A 22,324-nucleotide genomic window follows, 5' to 3' on the forward strand; every position below is an offset into this window, starting at 1 on the left:
ATTTAACAAAACAAAATAAAACAACATATGCTCAGGGTTGAGTTTTGCTAGATTTTAACAGACTCTGATTTCTCTAGTAAAAGCTTGCTTGTATGCACATTGGTCGTTCTTAATTACTAAACTGACAGTAGTAGTTGGTGCTTTATCTGTTGAGTGAAACTGTAAGATCTCAACTGGTAAGCAAGCGGAGACTTTAATAGATAAGGGGTGGGAAGATAATAGATAAGAGGTGGGAAGATATCCAGAAGTGGTAGTGGGGATTGATTGATCGATTGATTGATTTTAAGAGGATATTCTAACAAAATTCTTTTTAGTACTACTTTAAAGTAGTCACAATGTGTTTTTAAAGCGTTTTTTTAATCAAATGTTAATTCTGTTGAGGTTCACTCACTGTTTCTTCTTCAGAGCAAATTTATCAGTAAAACCTCTTCAGGGAAGCTCTGTCCTCATTCATTTCATTGTGTTTTCTCACTGTGTTTTCCACTGGAAACATTTGTAGCTGTATCTCATATGAGGGCAAAAAATGGTGGTTATTGGGTTGAAGCTCTTAAGCCAAAGATCCTGTTACTGAAGATGCAGGAGATTGGTGCTTTCAGGGGAGCAACAGAAATTCCAGAGACCAGTGAACTGCATGCTGGGTCAGCACAACTGGTTTTGAGTCTAGATTAATGCATAGGAAACTTGTAGCAAAACAAGAGGCCGCTGGATCCTAGACCGGTGCTCCTGACCACAAGTTTAAGATACTTGAAATTCAGAACACACTCTTCTAAATGCTCAGATCTGTTGACCTACCTTTGGGACTTGAAAACTGCAGTTGGCAGAGCACTAATGAGCAACATGCATAAATTAGCAAGGTTAACGGAGTGGCCCATTATTACAGTGCCTTGATTTTCAGCATTGTAGGAGATGCGGGAGGGGCTGACGTGCCCACTTCAGAGGCAGCAGCAGCCAGACAGATGCGCTTCACTTCTGTGCGAGTTTCCCTTTGTAACCGCCTGTGCTTCAAAGCGTGATAATAAATGATGGCGATAGTAGTGTAAAAAATAAATACAGCAAATGATAACAAGGCTGTAGAAATATGCTCTAGAACTAATTAGGACAAGTAGTGTCTTGTGGATTAAAGAGGTCTGATACATGTTCCTAAGTCATCTGCAAGAAATCCGTGCAAGCAATTCAGTTAGTGATTGGATGATGCTTCTAATCATATGGGAAGTGAGTTCCTACCTTCTTCCTTGAGACAGTTACAAATTAAAGGAAAAAATGTGGTATCTGAAAATGGTGACTATTCAATCTCTTGTCGAACAGGGCTCATTTGACTACAGTAGCATTCAAAGATTACCAGTTCTCTCTGTTTCAGCAGCATTTTTTCTAAATATTTACAATATATTATAATTATATATATTATAAATAATACTTGTGGAATAACTCTAAATAAAATTTCATAAAGCTGCAAGCGTGCACTTCTGTCTGTTTGCTAGTGCTTAGGGAGGGGCTGGGTCAAAAATCTTCCGTTTGCAAGGCTTGTTGAACTTCACATATTTTTGTCCTTTTCTGAACAAAACATTTAATGCCTGTTGGAAATAGCAGAATAATTCCCCTCAAGTAATTGAATACTTGATGTCCCAGAGGGAGACACACGCCCTTCAGCCAGTGGGAAAACATTTCTTATCAGGCAAGTGCATTGTGTTACATTTCAGAAAAACTGAAGAGGCAACATCATGTAAATCTCACCCATTTTAAATCCTTGCATGAGAACTTTCTTATAAACCCACATACAAAATCATAGTTGGGAAGGCATAGTTAATATAACCAGCCAAGCCCTTGTTCAGATTTTACTTTGGCAGAGCTGAAGCACACATAGAGTGAAATCTTGACCCTGTCTTTTGACAGCAAAATGTCATCAGGATTTTGTTCTTGCCTCTTTATAGAAGTCTGTTCCCATCCTAAAGGCTTCTGTAGTTTTTCCCAGTCAGTGACTAGCTACCCTGATCCTTGTCCACACAGTTGAGTGCGGGAGCATGAAAACATGTGGCCTATGCAGCCAGCTGGACTCATGGAAGCCCAGAGGAGTGGAGCTGCTTGGCTACCAGCCTGATCCATGCTCTTCAGAAAGGGTTGTGGATAATTTGTGTGGAGAACAGAGACTTTATAATCTGTCTCTGAGTGCAAGTGGAACAATTTCTAAAGCAGCAAAAAGATCTGGAGAAGATATATTTCTTTATATTTCTTAGTACAAAATGTACCATATGGCTTTATGCAGATTGTCTACCAATGTAATTTTGCTCTCAATCAAATCTTGTGCTTCTCGTAATCTCTTTAGATAGTTAAACCAGTGCTGCCTTGTAAGAAAGCATTAAAAAAACCAATTCATGGAAACTGAAATTTCCTCTTCCTGCTGGGAGAGTGTGTATTTGACTCCACTGAAGACACTGACAGTTTTGCCAGACTTTCTGTGAGCCTGCATCCAAACCAGATATTTTTTCATTTTTGAACTGATGTAGTGATAACCAAGGAACTGTTGAAATTCACCGTTTTAGTACATTTGAATGGTTGGTAAGTGTAGCCTAATTAATTACAAGTGCAAAGACTGCCTACTCACAGTTAATGGTGAAGAGAGTCCCAGCTCAGCATCACGGGAGCCCCCATTGCCTGCCTACCTCACTTCCCCAGCTCCCACTAAGCAACAGGTTTGAGACGCTAGAAATTGAAGGGGAGGTGAATGGGGAGGCAATGAAGGATCTGCTTAGAAGGGAGCCTAAGGCGAGGCAGTCACCTCCATGCCTTGAGACTGCCTCTGTCAGTAACGAAAGAAGGGTGATCATGGTGGGCCACTTGGGGCCTGGGTCAGGGACATAACTAGAAAACTCCCAGAGCTGGTTAGGTCCACTGATTACTATCCATTGCTTATAGTTCAGGTGGGCAGTGATGAAATTGCTCAGAGAAGCCTACAAACTAGGAAAAGAGATTTCAGGGATTTAGGGCGTTTAGTTCAAGGAGTGGGAGCACAAGTGATCTTTTGTTCTATACCTTCAGGGGTAGCGAAGTACACAGAATGGGCTTGGAAAGCACAAGTAATGAATAATTGGCTCAGAGACTGGTGTTGAGGCAGAAACTTTGGGTTCGTTGATCATAGGGCAGTTTATGCGGCCTCTGGCCTGTTGTCCATGAATGGAATCCATGTATCTCAAAGAGGAAAATGAATCCTAGCACAGGAGCTAGCAGGGCTTATCGAAAGAGCTTTAAACTAGCTACGATGGGGGAAGGGGACAAAACAGGGCTCACCAGAGATGAACCTAGGGGAACGATGCATGAGTTAAGAGTGAGGCAGATGTCTCAGCTGAAGTGCATCTACACCAATGCACACAGCATGGGCAACAAGCAGGAGGAGCTGGAAGTGATTGTGCGCCAGGCTAACTATGACCTAGCTGCTATTACCGAAACATGGTGGGACCACTCCCATGACTGGAGTGCTGTGATGGATGGCTACAAGCTCTCCAGAAGGGATGGACAAGGAAGGAAGCATGGTGGTTTGGCTCTTTATATTAAAGAGTGTTTTGATGTTGAAGAGCTTGGGGATGGGAGTGATAAAGTTGAATGTCAATGGATAAGGATCGGGGGAAGGCCTGTAGGGGAGACATCTTGGTGGAGCTCTGTTATAGACCACCTAATCAGGATGAAGAGAAGGACGAGGCATTCTATGAGCAGATTGCAGAAATTGCGCGATTACTAGCACTTGTTCTCATGGGAGACTTCAACTTCACTGACATTAGTTGGAAATAGAATACAGTGCAGAGGAAGCACTCCAATTGGTTTCTAGAGTGCGTGGAAGATAGCTTCCTTACGCAGCTGGTATGAGAGTCAACTGGGGTGGTGCCCTGCCAGACCTGCTCTTCATTAATAGAGAATGACTGGTGAGAGATATGAAGTCAGGGACTGTGTTGGACAGAGCGACCATGAAATTGTAGAATTCTCTATTCTTGGAGATGTCAGAAGGGTGACCGGCAAAACTGCTGTCTTTGAACTTGAACTTCCAGAGGGTGGATTTTGACCTGTTCAGGATGCTTGTTGCAGGGGTCCCTTGGGAGTTGCTCCTAAAGGATAAAGGGATCCAGGAAGCCTGGACACTCCTCAAGATGGAGATGTCCACAAGAACAGGCTGTTCCTGAGTGCTGTATGGCAAGCCATAGGGGAAGAAGACCAGTGTGGATGAAGCAGGAACTATTGTTGAGACTCCGGAAGAAAAAAAAGAGTCTATGTCCTCTGGAAAAAGGGGCAGGCTACTTGGTAAGATTATAAGGAAGTTACTAAGGCATGCAGGGAGGAAGGCAGAAGCCCAAATTGAACTCAGATTGGCCAATGCAGTAAAAGAGAACAAGAAATCCTTTTACAAAATATGAAATATAAGAGAAGAACCAAGGAGAATTTTCATCCTTTACTTGATGCAGCGGGGAATGTGACCACTGAGGATAATTAGAAGGCTGAGGTCCTCAACACCTTCTTTATATCTGCCCTTAAAAGGCAGATCAGTTATCCTCAGGGCAATTTACGCCCTGATCTGGAAGACTGGGATGCCAGACAGAATACACCCCCGGTGATTCATTCAAGTGGAGACAGTTAGAGAGCTCCTCCTCCATCTGGACTGTCACAAGACAATGGGACTGGACGGGCTCCATCCTCGGGTGCGAAGGGAGCTGGCGGGGGTGATTGCTGAACCACTCTCGGCCATCTACCAGTGCTCCTGGTTATCTGGAGAGGTCCCAGAGGACTGGAGGCTTGCTGATGTGAATCCTATCTACAAGAAGGGCTGTAAGGGATCCGGGGAACTACAGGCCTATCAGCCTGACCTCGGTACCAGGGAAAGGTATGGAGCAAATCATCGTGGGTGAGATCACATGGCACGTGTGTGGCATCCAGGGGATCAGGCCCAGCCAGCATGGGTTCATGAATGGCAGGTCGTGCTTGAGCAACCTCATCTCCTTCTATGACTGGGTGACCAGACTGGTAGATGCAGTCTATCTAGACTTCAGCAAAGCCTTTGACACAGTCTCTCACGGTATTCTCCTGGGGAAACTGGCTGCCTGTGGCCTGGACAGATATACCCTTCTTTGGGTAAGAAATTGGCTAGAGGGCCGTGCCCAACGGGTAGTAGTTAATGGCGTTAAGTCCAGCTGGCGACCCATTATGAGTGGTGTCCCCCAGGGGTCAGTACTGGGGCCCATCTTGTTTAATATCGTTACCCTCAGTAAGTTTGCAGATGACACCAAGTTGGAAGGTAGTTTTGATCTTCCTGAAGGTAGGGAGGCCCTTCAGAGGGATCTGGATAAGCTGGATCGCTAGGCTGAGGTGAAGGGGATGAGGTTCAACCAGGCCAAGTGCCAGGTCCTGCACTTTGGCCACAATAACCCCATGCAGCACTATAGGCTTGGGGCTGAGTGGCTGGATAAGTATGAAAAGGAAAGGGACCTGCGGGTGTTGATTGATGCTTGGCTTAACATGAGCGTTACTGACGTTAACATGGCATCCTGGCCTACATTAGAAATAGTGTGGCCAGCAGGAGCAGGGAGTTCATCATTCCCCTGTACTCAGCACTGGTGAGGCCGCACCTCAAGTACTGTGTTCAGTTTTGGGCCCCTCACTATAAGAAAGACATTGAGGCCATGGAACATGTCCAGAGAACGGCAACAAAACTGGTGAGGGATCTGGAGCACAGATCTTATGAGGAGCAGCTGAAGGAGCTGAGACTGTTTAGTCTGGAGAAGAGAAGGCTCAGAGGAGACCTCATTACACTCTACAACTTCCTGAAGGGAGGTTGGGGTGAGCTGGGGTTTGGCCTCTTCTCCCAGGCAACAAACAGAACCCAGGGAAATGCCTGCAAGTTGTACCAGAGGAGATTTAGATTAGACATGAGGAAGAACTTTTTCTCTCAGAGAGTGGTCAGGCACTGGAATGGCCTGCCCAGGGAGGTGGTGGAGTCACCATCCCTGGCAGTGTTTAAGAGACATCTGGATGAGGAGCTGGGAGATACGGTTTGGTAGCTTGTAGTAGCAATGCTAATGGGAGGACTGTTGCACTACATGATCTTGTAGGTCATTTCCAGTCTTATGATTCTATGATCCTCTGGAGTCAAAGTGCAGTGTGAGAATTCATTGGGTAGAAATTAGGTACATTTCAGTGATGCAGAGAAGAAAAGGAATGGCTACCCTCATGGTGCAACCAATCCATACAAGGACAGTTAAAGGATACTGTAAGTATTCCAGCATGTAGACGGTGGTCATGGATTTCTCCTTCTCAGAAATTCTATGGCAGAACGATTTCTACAACTTTGAGGGTTGCCTTCTATCCAAGCATGTAGTTGAAGCCACTAGAAATCTTTCCAATTCTAGCAGAAAATGAAACTGGGAATATGTAAGTAATCTGCCCATATAAATATCTTCATGGGGGACAAAATTTAGCTCGTAGAAAGGAGGTGGCCGGGATGCCCAGAACCTTGATGTGGTCTTTTTTTTTTTTTCCATAGGAGTAAACCACAAATGCAAGGAGAAATAGTGGAGTTTCTTCATGATGAAGTAATATGTTTTTACATCCCTCATGGATTTGAGCCTCACTGTATTTATTTGCTATTCACAAGCAAAATAGTGAAAAAGATATAGGAAGGAGATTGTAATCTAAATGAGTTCTACACAGATATGTGTGACTGTAAATACAGATTCAAGTTAGCATTTTGAATATACCTAGCATCTTGTACTTCATAAATATATCAGTATTCCTCATTGTTAATGAAAATATATGCTGGCACAGTTTGTACGACCTTTGGGGTGTAGTAACTATTTTGATTTCTAGAGTATTTTATCATATTCTTTTATAAAAACTTCCTTTCATTAAGAGAGGGAGCTGTGGAAGAAAAATAAAAATCTCAGGCTTTATTGTTTAGATGGGAGTTTTAGAAGAAAAAATTGTACTTACTGAAGTATGACCTTGCATTCAATAATTCTTTTGTCCCAAATAATTAAATTACTTCATCTCTTTTTCTTACACACATTAAATAGGTATGACACTTTATTTCTGCAATAGATGCATTCTTTGCTGTAGATATTCTCAGAGACAGAAGCATTGTGGGGCTCATATGGAGCATATGAAATTGTTTTTTGAGATAATGTTCTCTTGAGTGTAGCAGTTTATCTTTTCATATTATAGCTGAAGTGTACATGTCAATGGATCCAACTATTTAGTAGTTACCAAAATCTGCTTGATGGCAGTGTTACAGTTGACCACCCTGAATTGCATTATACAGAGGTATCCAGGGTAATAAAATCTTTAACATATTGATAATGAGCCTTCTGAGCAGGAAGGAAAGAAGAAAAGGTCACTCACATGAGCTCCAGTCCCAGTGGATGTGGTGTCCTAATTTAATGTCACTGACTGGGTGAGATACTATGTGACAGTTTTGTCTGCTAAGGATATACAAGAGGGTTTTTAATTATCAGTAAGGTGATCAGTTCCACATTTCTTCGTATGAGCATTAAGAGGAGGTGGATACATAGGCAAGAGTCATCATTATACAGACGTTGGGAATGACTGCTGTGCTACACAGGTACAAGAAATCAGAATCAGAGGTACAAGAATAGGGAGAAAAAATGGTGAGCAAGTTAAAACATGCAGGGAGTGCTGCAGTAGAAAGTGGAGAAACAGCACTAGTCCTGCAAGCAACCAGAACAAAAGTGATAGGCATGAGCATGTACATTCTCATCTAATTTCCACACTGAAAATTTCAGCTCAGCTCGTGTCTCCAACATGAAAGGTATGTATGGATCAGAAAGGAACAGAAAAGGTAAAAAGCAGAGCTCTGTGCTGTCAAAGCCAAGTTGGAAGTGCTCAGTTACCCAATTTTCTGCAGTTTAGAAGGAATTTCAGGATCTGAAGTTGCCTATGCTTGACTGTGGCTGAATGTAGTTTTGCAGGAATCATTTTCTTTCTTTGCATGAGCTTGCCCAGATTCTGATTTTTACAGTGGGATCTGCAGGTAGAACAAGTTGTCATACTGGAGTGAACTTTCTGTTTCCCAAACTGGAAGTAAATGTTTAAATAATGCACACAGTGCCTAAGTACAAGTTAGTTAACGTGTAAGTCCTGTGCTCTTTTACACAGTAAGTCTCTGGGGTACCACTTTGTTAGCTATTGAACAGCGTAAAATAGACGGGAGGCTCTGGTGGAGGCATTTTTGGCATGTCATTTCAAAATTGATCACAGGCTTGATTTATAGCATTTCTCTATCGCACAGGCGGTGTGTTTTGCAGTCTTGGTCCTCCAGTCAGATCTGGGGGAGATGCTGAAACATGTCACACATTTTCTGGCTCAGCTCCCGTTCCTCATTAATCCATCACAAAGGAACGGGGTGAAATGTGTGTGCTTGGGTCTCAGCCTAGTGTGGAGCTGGAATACAGCACTGCTATGGGAGCTGGAAAGCACTCCCACAGCATCAGCGCAGCTCAGGAGGATCAAGCAGCCATCTCATTCTTATGTCTCAGTTTAACACAGCTGCTAATGGATCATTCTGGTAAGACATGCTGCAGTTGACATTGGCACTTTTCCCAGTAGGCCCCCAGGCTCTTTCCCACTGGCAGAAGCTTGTTCCACTTTCAGACTTTCAGTTCCACTGCAGCTGGAGGGATGTAACATCCTGTAGTGCTGCAAGGCAGCTCAACAGTTCAAGTGGCTTCAGCTGATCTCAGTGGAAATAAATGCTATGGATGAAGTTGTGGTCAAAGATACGGGGATGTTTGGTTTTTTTTTGTGACCTCTGGACAGGAGCTTAGAACATAGAATATCCCAAGTTGATAGAGAACTATAACAATCATCAAGTCCAATTTAGAAGCACAGGAATGGCCGTATGGGGCCAGATCATTGGATCTTCTTGCCTAGACTCTGCTGGTTATTCAGATTGCCTCTTGTCTTTGTCTCACTTACGCATGTGATTTTCCTATGTAATATGTGTAACTGTTTGTGTATGCTGCCAAATTCGTCCTTTCTTTCTTTCTTACACAAGAAGAGTAATTTCTAGTATAAAATCACCTTTGCAATACACTGATAGAAGTAGCTAGCACTGATAAAACGAGTAGTATATATTCCCCTTTAATTATCATCTTAAGCACTGCTTGATATGTTTTAATGTCAAACATTCCTAAGGCAGATGCTTGCCATTCATGAAACATTAATTAGGGTCTGAGAGAGGAAAAAAAATACATATGTATTTATGCATATGCATCTGTTTGCCTGTAAACAAGACACAATAGAAACTTTGTATTAAAAAAAAAGGCGAATAAATATTTGAGGGGATGACTTTAGTTGTAGTAGGTATGGTAATATAAACTGTAATGAAAAATAATGCATATTACATTTCATCATGGTCAAATACACAGTGTTTGTGAAGTTATTTTCACTGATACCCTGAGCAGTAACATAACATTGTGAGAGCTATCAGAAAATGAAATTACATTATGTGAAAAGCTGCTAGGAAGGAAAGTAATTGAGAGCTGGAAACTAGGGAATGCATTTCAGTTCCCTCTTTCAACACATACAGACTACCCAGATTTTACCTGTTAACATCTGAAACTTGAAGGTCTTAAACTGAGAAAAGGGCACTTTGTCTTCAGAGAGAGAGATTAGCTTCCTGATTGAGCTGCATGCTGCTGTGTGTGGGTTAACTTGACTCAGAAGTGTCCTGAAGGAATCAAGACAAATGTGTTGGGATCACTTTTGTCTCTGTTTGTCTGTCTGTCAGCTCTGTGAGCCTTGACATAGTCTTTTGCAGTGAGCGCCTGAAATCCAGAGTTACTCACTTAAGAGCTCTGAATTCTATGAATGCTAAAAGGAGCCAGAACTCGCTACGTTTCTGCAGCCCAGTGCCCTCTGAATTGCAAGCTAATGCTAGAGACCTGAAGATTTTTTCAGCTGCTCACTGCAGTACTATCAGCAGATATATAATACTGAATTTTCTGTTTTTATTTCATTTGACTGCACTTTTAGTTACTGTGAATGAAAGGCTGGCCAAGAAGGTATCCGTGTCTCATAAATGAAGGATTCACGTTGCTGCATTTATGATATAACAGCTGATTGTCACTGAGGAGGGGGGTTACTCCATTTTGTCAGGGCAGGCACTTGGCAGGCTCCACTGTTTAGGAAACTAAATGAACAAAAGCAAACAGGCTGCTCAGTTTCTTTTTTTCAGAATTGACTTTTCGTCATTGTGTGTCCCTAAGCTGGCTCTCTGCAGGATCAGACAAGCGCCTGTGCTGGCACAGGGGAAGCAACTGGTGCAGGACTGTCCTGTTATGTCAGCTTAACCAAATCACATCCTTCAACAGCCTGAAAAACACATGAGGACCACAGCTTGCATTATGCCTACTTTGCAGAGCGTGCTTTGGCTTGCCAAGCCTGTTATCCAGACTCAGCAGCTGTGAGGTGCCAGCTCCTCTGGTGCTCCTCACAGAAGAGCAGAGAGGGCAGTGTTGATAAATGCCAGTGTTTTGTCCCAAAGTGAAGTCAGCATTTTTTTAGCAGCTACAGACCTACTGGTAAAGCAGTGGTAAGTCTCACATCAGCTACAGGACCAACTAGAGGAGAGGGTAGAGCAACCATAACACTGTAAAGGATGCTGTACGGTACAGTTTGTCCAAGCTTTTGCCCAGGTTGCTGGGACACTGGCAAGGCCAGGAGCCTAATGGTTTGGTGGCAGAAGGTAACTGCATTTGCAACGTTGAGCAGGCAGTTTCTGTAAAGCACTTGTCACCATGTGTCACATTTTACTGTATCACTGAACACAGTTCAAGGCCTCAGTAGTAGACATACCGCTGTCACTGAACAGTGCTGCTCTGAGTATTCCTCAGAAAACACAGGGTTAGTGTAGAAGCACTGTATGTGCTTTTAGAAGCATTACTGCAGTCTGTATGAGGAGCAAAGGCAAAACACCTAAGGCAGCATTCATAGAAAGGGAAAATAATTTGGCATTACCAGACTTGTTCTAATCCCCATCGAATGCAGAACAGATAAGAATGGAGATCACGATGGCCATCTACCGGCGAAATCTGAGTCTTTGTTTTAGCATGCAGACTTTTGCATCAGAGAAAAGCACTTCCATGTACTTGAACTGTTAAAACACGTTTTCACTTCTAGCTAGAAATAACAGGTTTTATAAATTACCTTAAATGCTCCCATCCAAAAAATGCCTGATTTCATTCATTCCACTCTATGAACAGTAATGACTATTAGTGTTGCAGCTGCTTTTGGAAGCAACCAGCTATCTCTCAGGATTTATGTTAGTGTAGTACTTTTGATAACAATATAGAAATTACACTGTTTTTGGTAATGATGAATTGCAAAAAAATAAATGTCAAACTGATGAGCCAGAGCCAGAACACAATTTTCTTCTTTGTTATTTTACCTTTCAAACTTGATGTATCAGCAGTAATTGGATATAACCTGCAATTTCCCCAAGATGTTACACATCATGTTGATTCTATTGCTAAATCCCACCTTGAGCTTTGAAGGCTTCCTGAGATCTTGGATGTCAGCAGGAGAGCTGACAGCTCCTCAGGGCACCCTGGCAGCTCACAGCTGCTGATGCTTTTCCAAGTCTTCATTCTGGGCACTCTGCAAGAGATGTCTGCAGTCGAGAGAGGCTACTGCTGAATAGTAATTCTGAAGCTCTGTGATGACCAGAGCCACCTGGCTGAGCTCAGTGGCCTTCAGCAGGCATAGAACTTGGTTTTGAAGACTTCGGGTTTTTTTTTCTGTCTATGCAATCAGTTAAGTTATTTTGTAGAAAATACTCAAGGAAGTGGAGCATTTCAGAGGGTGGTGAGGCACTGGAACAGGTTGCCCAAGGAGGTTGAGGATGCCCCATCCCTGGAGGCATTCAAGGCCAGGCTGGATGTGGCTCTGGGCAACCTGGTCTGGTGGTTGGCGAACCTGCACATAGCACGGGGGTTGAAACTAGATGATCATTGTGATCCTTTTCAACCCAGGCTATTCTATGATTCTGTGATTTCCCTTTACTGCTCCATGACCAACAAGAAGGACTGAACTGAAAGTCACTGTGAGAGGCATGAACCTCAGGAAGCTCAACCCATCAGGAACCATCTTTATGTTCTTTTTAAGGCTTCCTGTGGTATCTGCAGTTGCGCAGTCATAGGGCCCGTGTAGGGCTCTAGCAGAGCTGGCAGTGTCAGGTAGGACCTGGCCCTTTCTCCACCTGTGAGACCTGCACTTTAGGGTGCCCCTGCAGCAAAGGGTCTGGAGGAGACCCCCTTGTGGTATGTGCTCAGCTGTTTCCTGTGTGCCTTCTGCTGACCAGCGTGTCACTTAGCCTGCAGTGCTGAAGGAAGGCATGAGGTTATGTTTGCTGTTCCCTGTTGGCGGTAACCTTTCTCCTTGTGTGCACAGCTCGTCAAGGCTGTGGAGCTCATGATGGACAATGGTTCAGCACTTTCTGTGCCTTATTTGGCTATTCCCTTGTCACCCATAACCAGGTAGCCCTGATGCTTCACTTTTTAAAAAAAGGGAGGAAAAAAAACTGAGAAATGGCAGCATGGATTGTGCGGCACCACTGTATTCCATCCTCTCCTGTATAAATCCCTGGGAAAGTGAGAGCAGCATGCGGTGAGGTCACCTTCTGTACGTGACAAGTAGCTTTTTATGAGGTGCCAACCGTTCTCAAGGTTTGTTTTTTTTCTCAGTGCTGGCAGCATTGTAAGCTCAATCCTCCTCCCATTTGAACAAGCTGTATTATTCAGGATCTGAACACTCAGTTACAAAATAGGCTCTTAAGACAGCTCATAAATCATGCAGCAAAAAAATGATGCACAAATATTTATTTTTGAAGATAAAGATTTTCTGGTCTTGTGTGCTGCACTGTGTACCTTCACTGCTGAGCTTTAAGATTTGATTTACATGTTTGCTTTTTATTTTAGCTGGTGGGATGTTAAAAAGAGAATCTGGGGTAGTCTGACTGATCTCAGCGATTCATCTAACTCAAGACTTTTATTTGCCCTGAGATGCAGATGCTTCAGTACAATTACTTAGCCATTTCTGCAGCGGCTAAACATATCTGTATTCTTGTCACATAGTTAAAGTGCTGATGTGTCTCACTCTCTAGGGGACTCCTTTTTGCTAGCTAATGTTGATATAACAGCCCTCTGCCCATTTCATCCTCTACTTCAGAAATCCCCTGTATGCCCATTTACACGTATTGTACTTTAGGCAATAATAATTAATCTGAAAAATCTCTTTACCTGAAGGTGAAGTATAACTGTATATTAAGTGTTAAGAGAAAAATAAAGATGTCAGAGAATTCTTCTTTTTTCAGTAGTGCTTTAAGTTGGAATTCTACTGTAAAAACATTTAGACAAAAAGAAAGAAAATGCAATTTGGACTGCCACTGTTTGACACTTAAAGATTTGAAATGCAGTAAGTTGAAACATCAGTGAAATCACATGCTAGTTGCATGAGATGCCTAAAATTTTAATCCAAAACAATCACCAGCAAACTTCAGAAGTCCCTAGAAGTCAAGTTTATGCCAGAACAACTATAACTGCAACAACAGTAGCTATTGTCACAAATTGAATCTTGGTGTTGACACGGGAGCTTCTCAGTGAATACATCAGTATCGGTATTTCCACTGCCATTCTTAGTATCTTAGCTTCTCCAGAGGTTCATGCTTCTTTTTGGGAGCACGTTCCATTTTCTTCCCTATGATTCATTTTCATTTGACAGTCACAAGTTATTTCAGGAGCTGAGAACTTCCATCTTGAGAGTTTAAAAGAGCTCGCTGATGTCAATAAACCTGAGAATCTGGTGGAAGTCCCAGAAAGTTGAGGAAGATTGATGTTATTCACACACTCGAAATAGCTGAGCAAGCTACAGTAATTATAGGTGAGCACAGCCACTGTGCAGTATAACTGTAATGGAGCTGATAAGGAAATCAATGAATAATGATTTATAGGTACGTAATATAGTTAACAGAGATCAATAAGGGTTTGGTTCGTGTACCAACCTGATAATATTTTTGGCACCAGTTTGCCTAGCTCAAGGCAAGTGTATTGTTGTAGCAGAATTTCTTCAAGAATTTGTCTCAATGTGTACTGCATTTATAAACTAAAATAATGTGACCTGTAATACTACATTTTAATTGCTTAAAATTGGGATAACTGATAGGACATTGGAATAAATGGAGTATATCTTCTGTGAGCATATGCATTTTTTTGTGGATGGTTCCCTGGCCCTGTGCTAGTGCTAAATTCAGTGGTCTGAAAGGAATTCAGTGGGGCTTTGAGCAGCCTAGTCTAGAGAGAGGTGTCCCTACCGATAGCAGGGGGGTTGGAACTAGGGGATCTTAAAGGTCCCTTCCAACCCAAACCATTCTGAGCTTCCATGACTTTCGGGTGCTTGAGAACTGTTAAATAAGGAAATTGAAAAATCACTGCTGCCAGGTGATGAGAATCTCTTGGCAATCTGTATATGAGGACACAATAGATATTTGGCCAAACGTGAGAATTCGTAGCCAAGATCTCAGTACTAGAAACACTTCTTCATAAAAGTTGTCAGAATTTTTACCAATTTAAACATATCAAGGAGAAATTGCTGAGTCTTTGTAGAAGATTGTTTAGAAATCAAGGTTCACTGAACTTGGAACTGGACATGTAAAATAGAAATAAAATGAAGTCAGGCTGATTCATTATTGAGGCATTATTTCAAGGTGTTTTCTCTGGCAATAAGCACTTCTAAATCAAGACTTGAATTATGTAATACTGCAAAATATACTCTCATTCAAACATAAATAGTTTCAAAGAGGTGCTGCTGACGATTATGCAGAAAAGGAAATATTTAAGATCAGGCTGCCTTTGGCACAGTGCTTTCCTACTACTCATCTTTTGAGGTCCAAGATATATGTTGTGCTCTTGCTTCATTTTTCCTTTCTCCCTCTATTTTGTTCTTTAGTTCAATTTCGCCATTCAGTATTGAGAGCACAAGGCGTCAGAGAAGGTCTGAGTCTCCAGACTCCAGGAAGCGACGCATCCATCGGTGTGACTTTGAGGGATGCAACAAAGTATACACAAAAAGCTCCCACCTGAAAGCTCATCGGAGGACGCACACAGGTAAGGCTTTGCTGGCACTGGCATTGCGTGGTTCTGACAATCCTTTCTGCCTAATTTAGGACCTATTGAGCTTGCCATCCTATGCCAGGAGACAAAAGTCCGAATATAAACAACAGGGATGTCTGCAGGTGCATCTGCTTTGGCATGGTGCAGATCAAAAGCTTGCTTTTGAATTGAACTTCTCTATCGTTCTCACTTCCCATGTTTTGCTTTTCAGTACAAGCTCTCTTAGCAAAAACTGGACTCTTTTCAGTTGAAAGTTAACAAAAAAGTAGCCTGCATGGATACATCTAATGTGTTTCAACCAACAACGGATGATCGTTGTTTGGAACCAGCCAAAGCTATTCAAAATAAAAAAATCTCAAGAAGTGTGGACATAAATCTTCAGCACCAACTTTTTCACTCAGCAGCCATGCTCCTATTATGCTATTATTTGCTTTTACAGATGAAGCCTTTCATTGATAAGTGTTGCTAAATACAATTGAATTGTAAATGCAAGAACTCAGAATTTCTTTCTGGATGCTTTCTGATGCACCTACCACCTGCTGCAAATGGAAGTCATTCATTTTATGAGAATAGATTGCACTGGATCCCTGTGACATAGATGCAAGAGAGATGCATCTGCATGAGCTGGATCCCATTCAGTGATATAATACGTAATCAATACCTGGTTTTCTTACTGACCTTAAGGGCTGCTTGCTACTACTCTGCATGACAGGCACGTGAGAGTAGCTGAAGCATTGATGTGTAATCGTTGCAATTTTATTGTGGATAAACTCAGGAACAACTCTTTGAGGTCATCTGGAACAACTTAAAATGTTACCACTGGAATGGCTAAAAAGGCAGTGAATGGAATGCTGCTGATCTTAAATTAAATGTATTGATTAATCTGTTCTTAATGTACTTCAACATTCTTGTAACACCTTGGAGACGATGGTGTTTGTCTAGCTTCTAGTGCAATGTTGTTTTTTGTTGAGAACCTGCTGGTGTTTTCTGTGTGTTCTAAATGTTACGAGATACTATTTAAAAAAAAAAGTGATGGTTTCTCCATTTCAGATGAAGCCACTTCTTCATCACTCTTTTCAGTACATCTTATGATTAGCAGGGCTTTCACTGAGAGGAATACTGAGCAAGACTTTGTCTTGATATTTATCACTTAACTCATTCCTGTAAATAGAAAATCCTTTCCTATAACAGCAGGAATGTTCTGGGTATTTCATTAGGTTCCCCTCCAGGCCAATTATTCTGATTTCTTCATATCTTCCCATTAATGTTTATGCATTCTCTCTTAATGTATTATGTTTTGTCTTCATTCTTTTTTTCTTCTTTCTTATTCTTTCCCTGTATATTTTGTCTTCTAATGTATTTTATGTAGCCCTATCCTTTGCCTTGCACTCTGTCCTTTTTTATCCCACTCTAGCTCTACTCCTCTCTTTTTTCATTCTCTTGTTTCCTAAACTGTTTCCCTATTGTCTAATGATTCTGTAATTCATTAATGATCTCCTGGCTTATAACTCTTGCATACAAATCACCCAAAATCAATAGGTGTTCTGCACTACCGAATGCACTAAGTACTCAAAACTAGGCACCAAAAGCTAAAATGTAGTTGATAATTCCAACTTCTGCAGCTGTAACTATCCAGTAGCATGAAGAGAGTTTCTGTACCAAAAGTAATCATAGAATTCATCTATCCAGCTTTGGCTCATCAGCAGTTGGATGTCTAGGCTATGCTATCTGTCTGGAATCTCTGGATAGTCATAGAAGAGGGATTGGCACCTCTGGGGCACATTATTCCCTCTTCACGTTGACCCAGGAATTGGCATCTGAAGGTACTTCTCTTTCACGTTGAATGCAGAGGAAGCTCAGGTACTTGCCTGTTAGCTGGCTGAACTGAATATCCATTCCAGAAGGCAACTGCCTGAAGTATTTTGGATATTGGTTCATTCCTTCAAGTAGAAAACATTAGGAAAAAAAACATCAAATCAAAAACCTTCATTAAGTGGTTGATTAGCTGTTAACTGTTTTATCATCTATTCATGCATGCTGCAATATAAGAAGTAAAATGTAGTCTATAGAGAGGGTGAGCACTGAGCTTAGCCAGAGATCCAGTGAGAAAATCCATATTGTGCTGATACATTTGTTTTCAGATACCTCCCCAGTCTTGGTAAGAAGCTGATGTATTTTGACTTCACATTATAGCATTGGCCATGAGCATACTCTGTGTAGTAATCTCATCTTACATTTTTTTATCTTGGCTTGCACTGTGCTTCAGGCAAAATAAGTTAATTATTCACGTATGACCCACAGTAATTAGAGTGCAGTTTTGGATAGGTATAAATGAGTTATGACAGCTAGGCACGCAAGGGTGAGCACGTTTGAATAGGAAACTTTCTGAGAAAGGATCACAGAAACTCAGCATTGCATAATCTTGACTTTTTTTTTAGACAGGCTGATCATGCTAGCAATTTTTTAACTATGCAGGATGTGTTTGAAAACTAATTTTCATTTACTATATGTGCATAGTAAATTCACAGTAACATTCGTTTGGCTATCAGAAGAAAAAATATGGGATTTTTTTTGACAGGACAAACAGCATTATTGATTTGAAAGTAAATTTCTTTTGAATGTAATAAAAAATGGAAGCAAAATGTTATACACAGAACCCGTTGCATTCAGTTCTCTTGGAGTCTCGCTTCGTTTTCAGGATGCTATCATGTGGCTTCTGAGTACTTCTCAGCTTCTCCTCTAAGCTTAGTGCAGTGTGTGGGCACGGAATCCACTGGGGGGCAGCCTTGAATTGTGCATCAGCTCTGAAACTCGGAAACGTGCAAGTGAAACCTGGAATCGTTGGAGCTTTTCATAAATCACAAACACTTGCTATTATATTTCTCTTTCTAGTATCAGGTTCTTGGTGTTGCTTTGCCAAATCATCAGATAAAGCTATCAAGAGGTATCGGGTATGATGGAGAGCTTTCTGGGCTCACTGTCAATCTTGTAGCTCATGTATATCAACTCTTTCTGCAAGGAGAAATGGTGAGAAAATGGCTTATCGAGGTTGTGTTGAGTTGGTTTCTTCTTCAGTGATCATAAAGAAAAATATCAGTGTGTGTTTCTATAAAGGAATAATCTGAAAAATCAGAAAGTTAGCAGCCTTTGGTTTGGTTTGGTTTTGTACCATCAAAATTTACTTCTAAAAATAATTACATTTATCTTAAAGAAATGATATTTCCTTTTTTACCAGACCTAGTTTGTGAAAGATTACTGACTCTCTTCCTTTCAAACAGAGGTTATGAAAATCTGCTATGTTTTATATAAATTGAAGAGGCAAATCTTACCTTCTGTTGAGAAACTGGCATGGGTTATAAAAACTAGATTTTTAATATCTGATCTGTGATGTTGATGCAACTGGAAGTCATGGGACTTTGCAGCTGTAAAATTGGCAATAACTGTCAAAGATTTCATTATTTTGGCAAAAAGTACACAGATATTTTCATGCCATAAATTCAAAGACGCATCTCAGCTTTCTCTCTAATTGGCTGCAGATTTCTGAAATGGCAATGAAAAGCTGCAAAGTGCTCGAAAATATTTGCAATTTCCCTGCAATATTTCATGTGATTATTTTTTAATTATCTGTAACTATAATGAAATTAAGTGAGCTGGAGATGGTTAAGGCGGATGGACAAAGCCATGTGGTTAGGTTAGTGCAAGACCATAATGTCTCAGGTGACATAATACATCTCAAGAGTATACGCAGGTCACTTGGAAAATAACACTTTCTATTTATTTCCATGGAAACTACAACAGGTACGAAGAACAGAATTACATTATTTGATAGAGAAAACTCTCAGCTATAAAAAACTGTTTTGCAACATAGTCACCACGATTAGCTATGCATTTTTGCCAGTGATGAACAAGAGTCTGTATAATATACTTGTAAAAATCTGCATGGCCATCCAGAATGTGGTTTATCTTTTACATTGCTGTCCTTACTGCTGAGATGCACTGCCCACCACTGTGCTCACATACACTGTTTGGTCTACACAAAAGCTCAGCAAGCCTCAAGGAATATCAGTGAGTGTATTTTTTTCCGCACAGAGGAATTCAGTGACACACCATTGCTTCAGATGCACTTCCATGTCAGATGCCATGTTGTCAGACTGCCCCTCTGCCACCATCTGTCACACAGCAACAACATGTAATGGAGTATTGGTGGAAAGGTTCAACCTTTGCTGCCATACCACCAACATCTGCCTCTAATGTTGTGAGCCAACATCGTAAAATAGGAGGTGTTACTTTCGGAACAGCCCTCATATTGCTATAATAGTTTCAGACAGCATAGTAGTGTTGGATAAAGGTTGTGTATGGAAAGATGAGAGATCAAGGAAGTAAGCTTTAAGAAAGGGAAGAGGGAGTTTAAAAACAGACGCCCAGAACTCTAGGCTAATTGCCATAACATTACAAATGAGGCCTGAAAAAGTGAAAATACCTTTTGGATAGATAACAGTTATCACAAGAAAAACACACAGAGCCATTTCTATGTATAGTGATTTCAGTTGTCTTGGTGTAAAATGCACTAAATAATAGAAAGTGTGAATATAAAAAAATGACAGTTTCTAGCTGCCTGCAGAGATACTGGAGGAAGCCCATCTCCACACTGCTGGCTGTTGGTGATGTCCCAGGGCATGCACTATGTGCACTCCTAAGTTCTTCCACACAACAGGGGCAAGCTGTAGCTCTGGCCACATCTTCTCTTCTGATCCAGAGGCTATCTGGTCTACAAATCCTAGTTTGTAATATCCTACTTCAACCTGAATGACAGCCCAATTGGTACCAAAACTAACCTTTGCATATTGTGACCCAGTTTTCATAGACATTATATGTCTCCTCGTAAATGGAGAGAACATGTAAATTTGAGCCATATTATGTAAATTGAAGAGGCAAATTATCCTGTCTGCTAAGGGGCTTGGTAAATAACACAGTTTTGAAATGTATAATGGATAGTACATATGGAGTATATTTAAAGCTCTTCCCTTCTAAGTGTGTGGAGTACACTGTGTGGTGTGAATGCGTCACAGCCAAAGTGGTGCCGAGCACAGGCAGTATGACCTGAGAAATCTAACCCAATAACTACGTAGTTATTTAAAGGGATTTTGATTTATGTTGGATTTCACATCTAAACTTGCTCACAGCTAAATCCATTTCTAGCTTCATGTGGCCACCCTTTTACCATATGAAAATGCCCAAGGAGTTTAAAATATGTGAATCATTCTGAAGAATTGAATAAAGAAATAGGATGCGTGCTTTAAGGTTATATGGAACGTGATTTTTCAACATCTGATACAGAAGAGATTGTTTTCTGTCTTCCCATTTCTGTGGTGTTTTTCTTATAGCCAGTGTTGAAGGAGTAATAGGCAATTTCTTTTTCCTTGAAACTCTATTTTCAGTCATTAGTTACTAATTCCTATAGGAATGTGGCAGAGTTGCTTCCTGGGGTCAATGGCAGCAAAGGCCTGGGATGTTTCAGTAGGCGAGAAGTGGGAATGGATTCAATCCATGACTGTAGGGCAGGGTGGGAGTCTTGTAGGCACAAAAGTGGCTTTGCTCCTGCCTCTGAGGGGTTGAGGAAGGCATGGAAGCTTCCGCCCTGCCTGAAGCACCTCCTGTGAGACACAGGGCTGACTGCTGCTTTTCATCCGTGAGCCCCAACCGACACTGAGTCCGAATCACCCTTCTTGGTGCCCCTGCTGCAGAAGTTGGGGCTGCACTCACAGAATCATGCTGAATGGAGCCCCTGGGCCAAATAATTTTTTTCAGTGTTTGGAGTTTTGTTCTTGATCAACGCCTATATCATTCCTGAGATATGAGAGCAAATACCTTTGCAGCAGACGTAATGAAACCTATTTGTCAGTGTCAGGGTGTTCTCCCCAGCATTACATGGAGACACTAAGCATCTCAGAAATGTGATTTTGTACCTGAGAAAATGACATTTCCTCCCCAAGAAGTTCCTTTTTCACTGGGTTGAGACACCACCCTAGAGGAGAGAGGGCTAGTGAGTACATGGGTGTTTTATTTAGTCTGTGCTTTTTCAAACATTGCATTCCTCTCACTCACTGTTGCTCCATATATTATTTTAATATGAAAGGGCCCCTGTCATTAGTCTTTGTTCACTTTTTCCTTTCAGCAATTTCAGAGCAGACTTAAGAAGTCGGAGGCACCAAAAAAGTTATTTTTGCACTGTAGGTTTTAAAACTCCATTCATTACCTGTTGTTTTCTTAAGGTCTATTTAATGCCTTTTGCTAGCTATATGTTCCAGAGAGATATTTACAGGTTTGTAATCCCTTCTTAGACAAGTACTGGGAGGAAGCAACATTTTTGAAATAATCCTCTTGGATTTGATTTGAACTGTGTAGATTTTTGGCCTCCTCTAAAATTAGCGTCTCTTCGTCACCTGCCCTCCAGACTCTCTCTTCAAAAGCCCAGCTTTCCTTTCTCATGTCCTACGTGCTCCATAGGCTCTTATTCCCAGAACTCTTCCTCCTGCACGTAAACCTGATGAGTGAATAAAGCTGCAGCAGCAGGTTCCTGCACTGTTCCAGAACTTAGGAATTCAAACAAACAAAGCCAATTCTAAAAGCAATTTGCTTTAAGTAAGATAGGAGGTTCTATTTGTATTGGGTGACGCTTTTATTTTTTAAGAAACAATTTTCTTGTAGTGTTTAAAATTTACTGCCAGATTCAATAAACAGTAGAGCTTTCCATTGTGGAAATCAGTCTATTTCATGGAAGTCTTCATGTCTAGTTTTTTTCTCTTCACGCAGTTTCTATTTAGAAGAAACATAATTATTCTGCTGGTTGACTATGTACCAGAGTATAAAGGCAGACTCACCCATGCCATCCTGGTAAGGTGATGTTCAGAAATATGAACCTCTACTAACTGCCTGAATGTACTGAGATAGTTGTCCGAATCCAGCTACTTACGGGCAGGTGTCCATACCACAGGGAGCTTGTACATCCAGTTCTCTTCCAAAAGTTGCTCTGTGGAAAGTTAAATGATTTCATTTCTGGCACATTTTGCGAGCTCTGAACTCACCTTACACACAGGGAGTCGTTTCTCTGCATTGTAGGTCTGATGCTGTTCCGATATGGAAGGGTGCCCACATGGTTATTCCAAGGC

General features: G+C 41.4%; 1 protein-coding gene across 1 annotated transcript in view; it reads left to right on the forward strand.

Moving 5' to 3' along the window:
* The window catches only part of KLF12 (KLF transcription factor 12), a 280,926-nt gene that overhangs the window by 237,712 nt on the left and 20,890 nt on the right, over positions 1–22,324 (forward strand). The window contains exon 7 of the mRNA XM_085228226.1: positions 14,992–15,149. Within this exon, the coding sequence (XP_085084352.1) occupies positions 14,992–15,149 (158 nt within the window). The remainder of the gene's footprint in view (positions 1–14,991; positions 15,150–22,324) is intronic.

The sequence above is a fragment of the Meleagris gallopavo genome, chromosome 1, assembly GCF_905368555.1.
Source record: "Meleagris gallopavo chromosome 1, MGAL_WU_HG_1.1, whole genome shotgun sequence".
In the NCBI taxonomy this organism is placed as follows: Eukaryota; Metazoa; Chordata; class Aves; order Galliformes; family Phasianidae; genus Meleagris; species Meleagris gallopavo.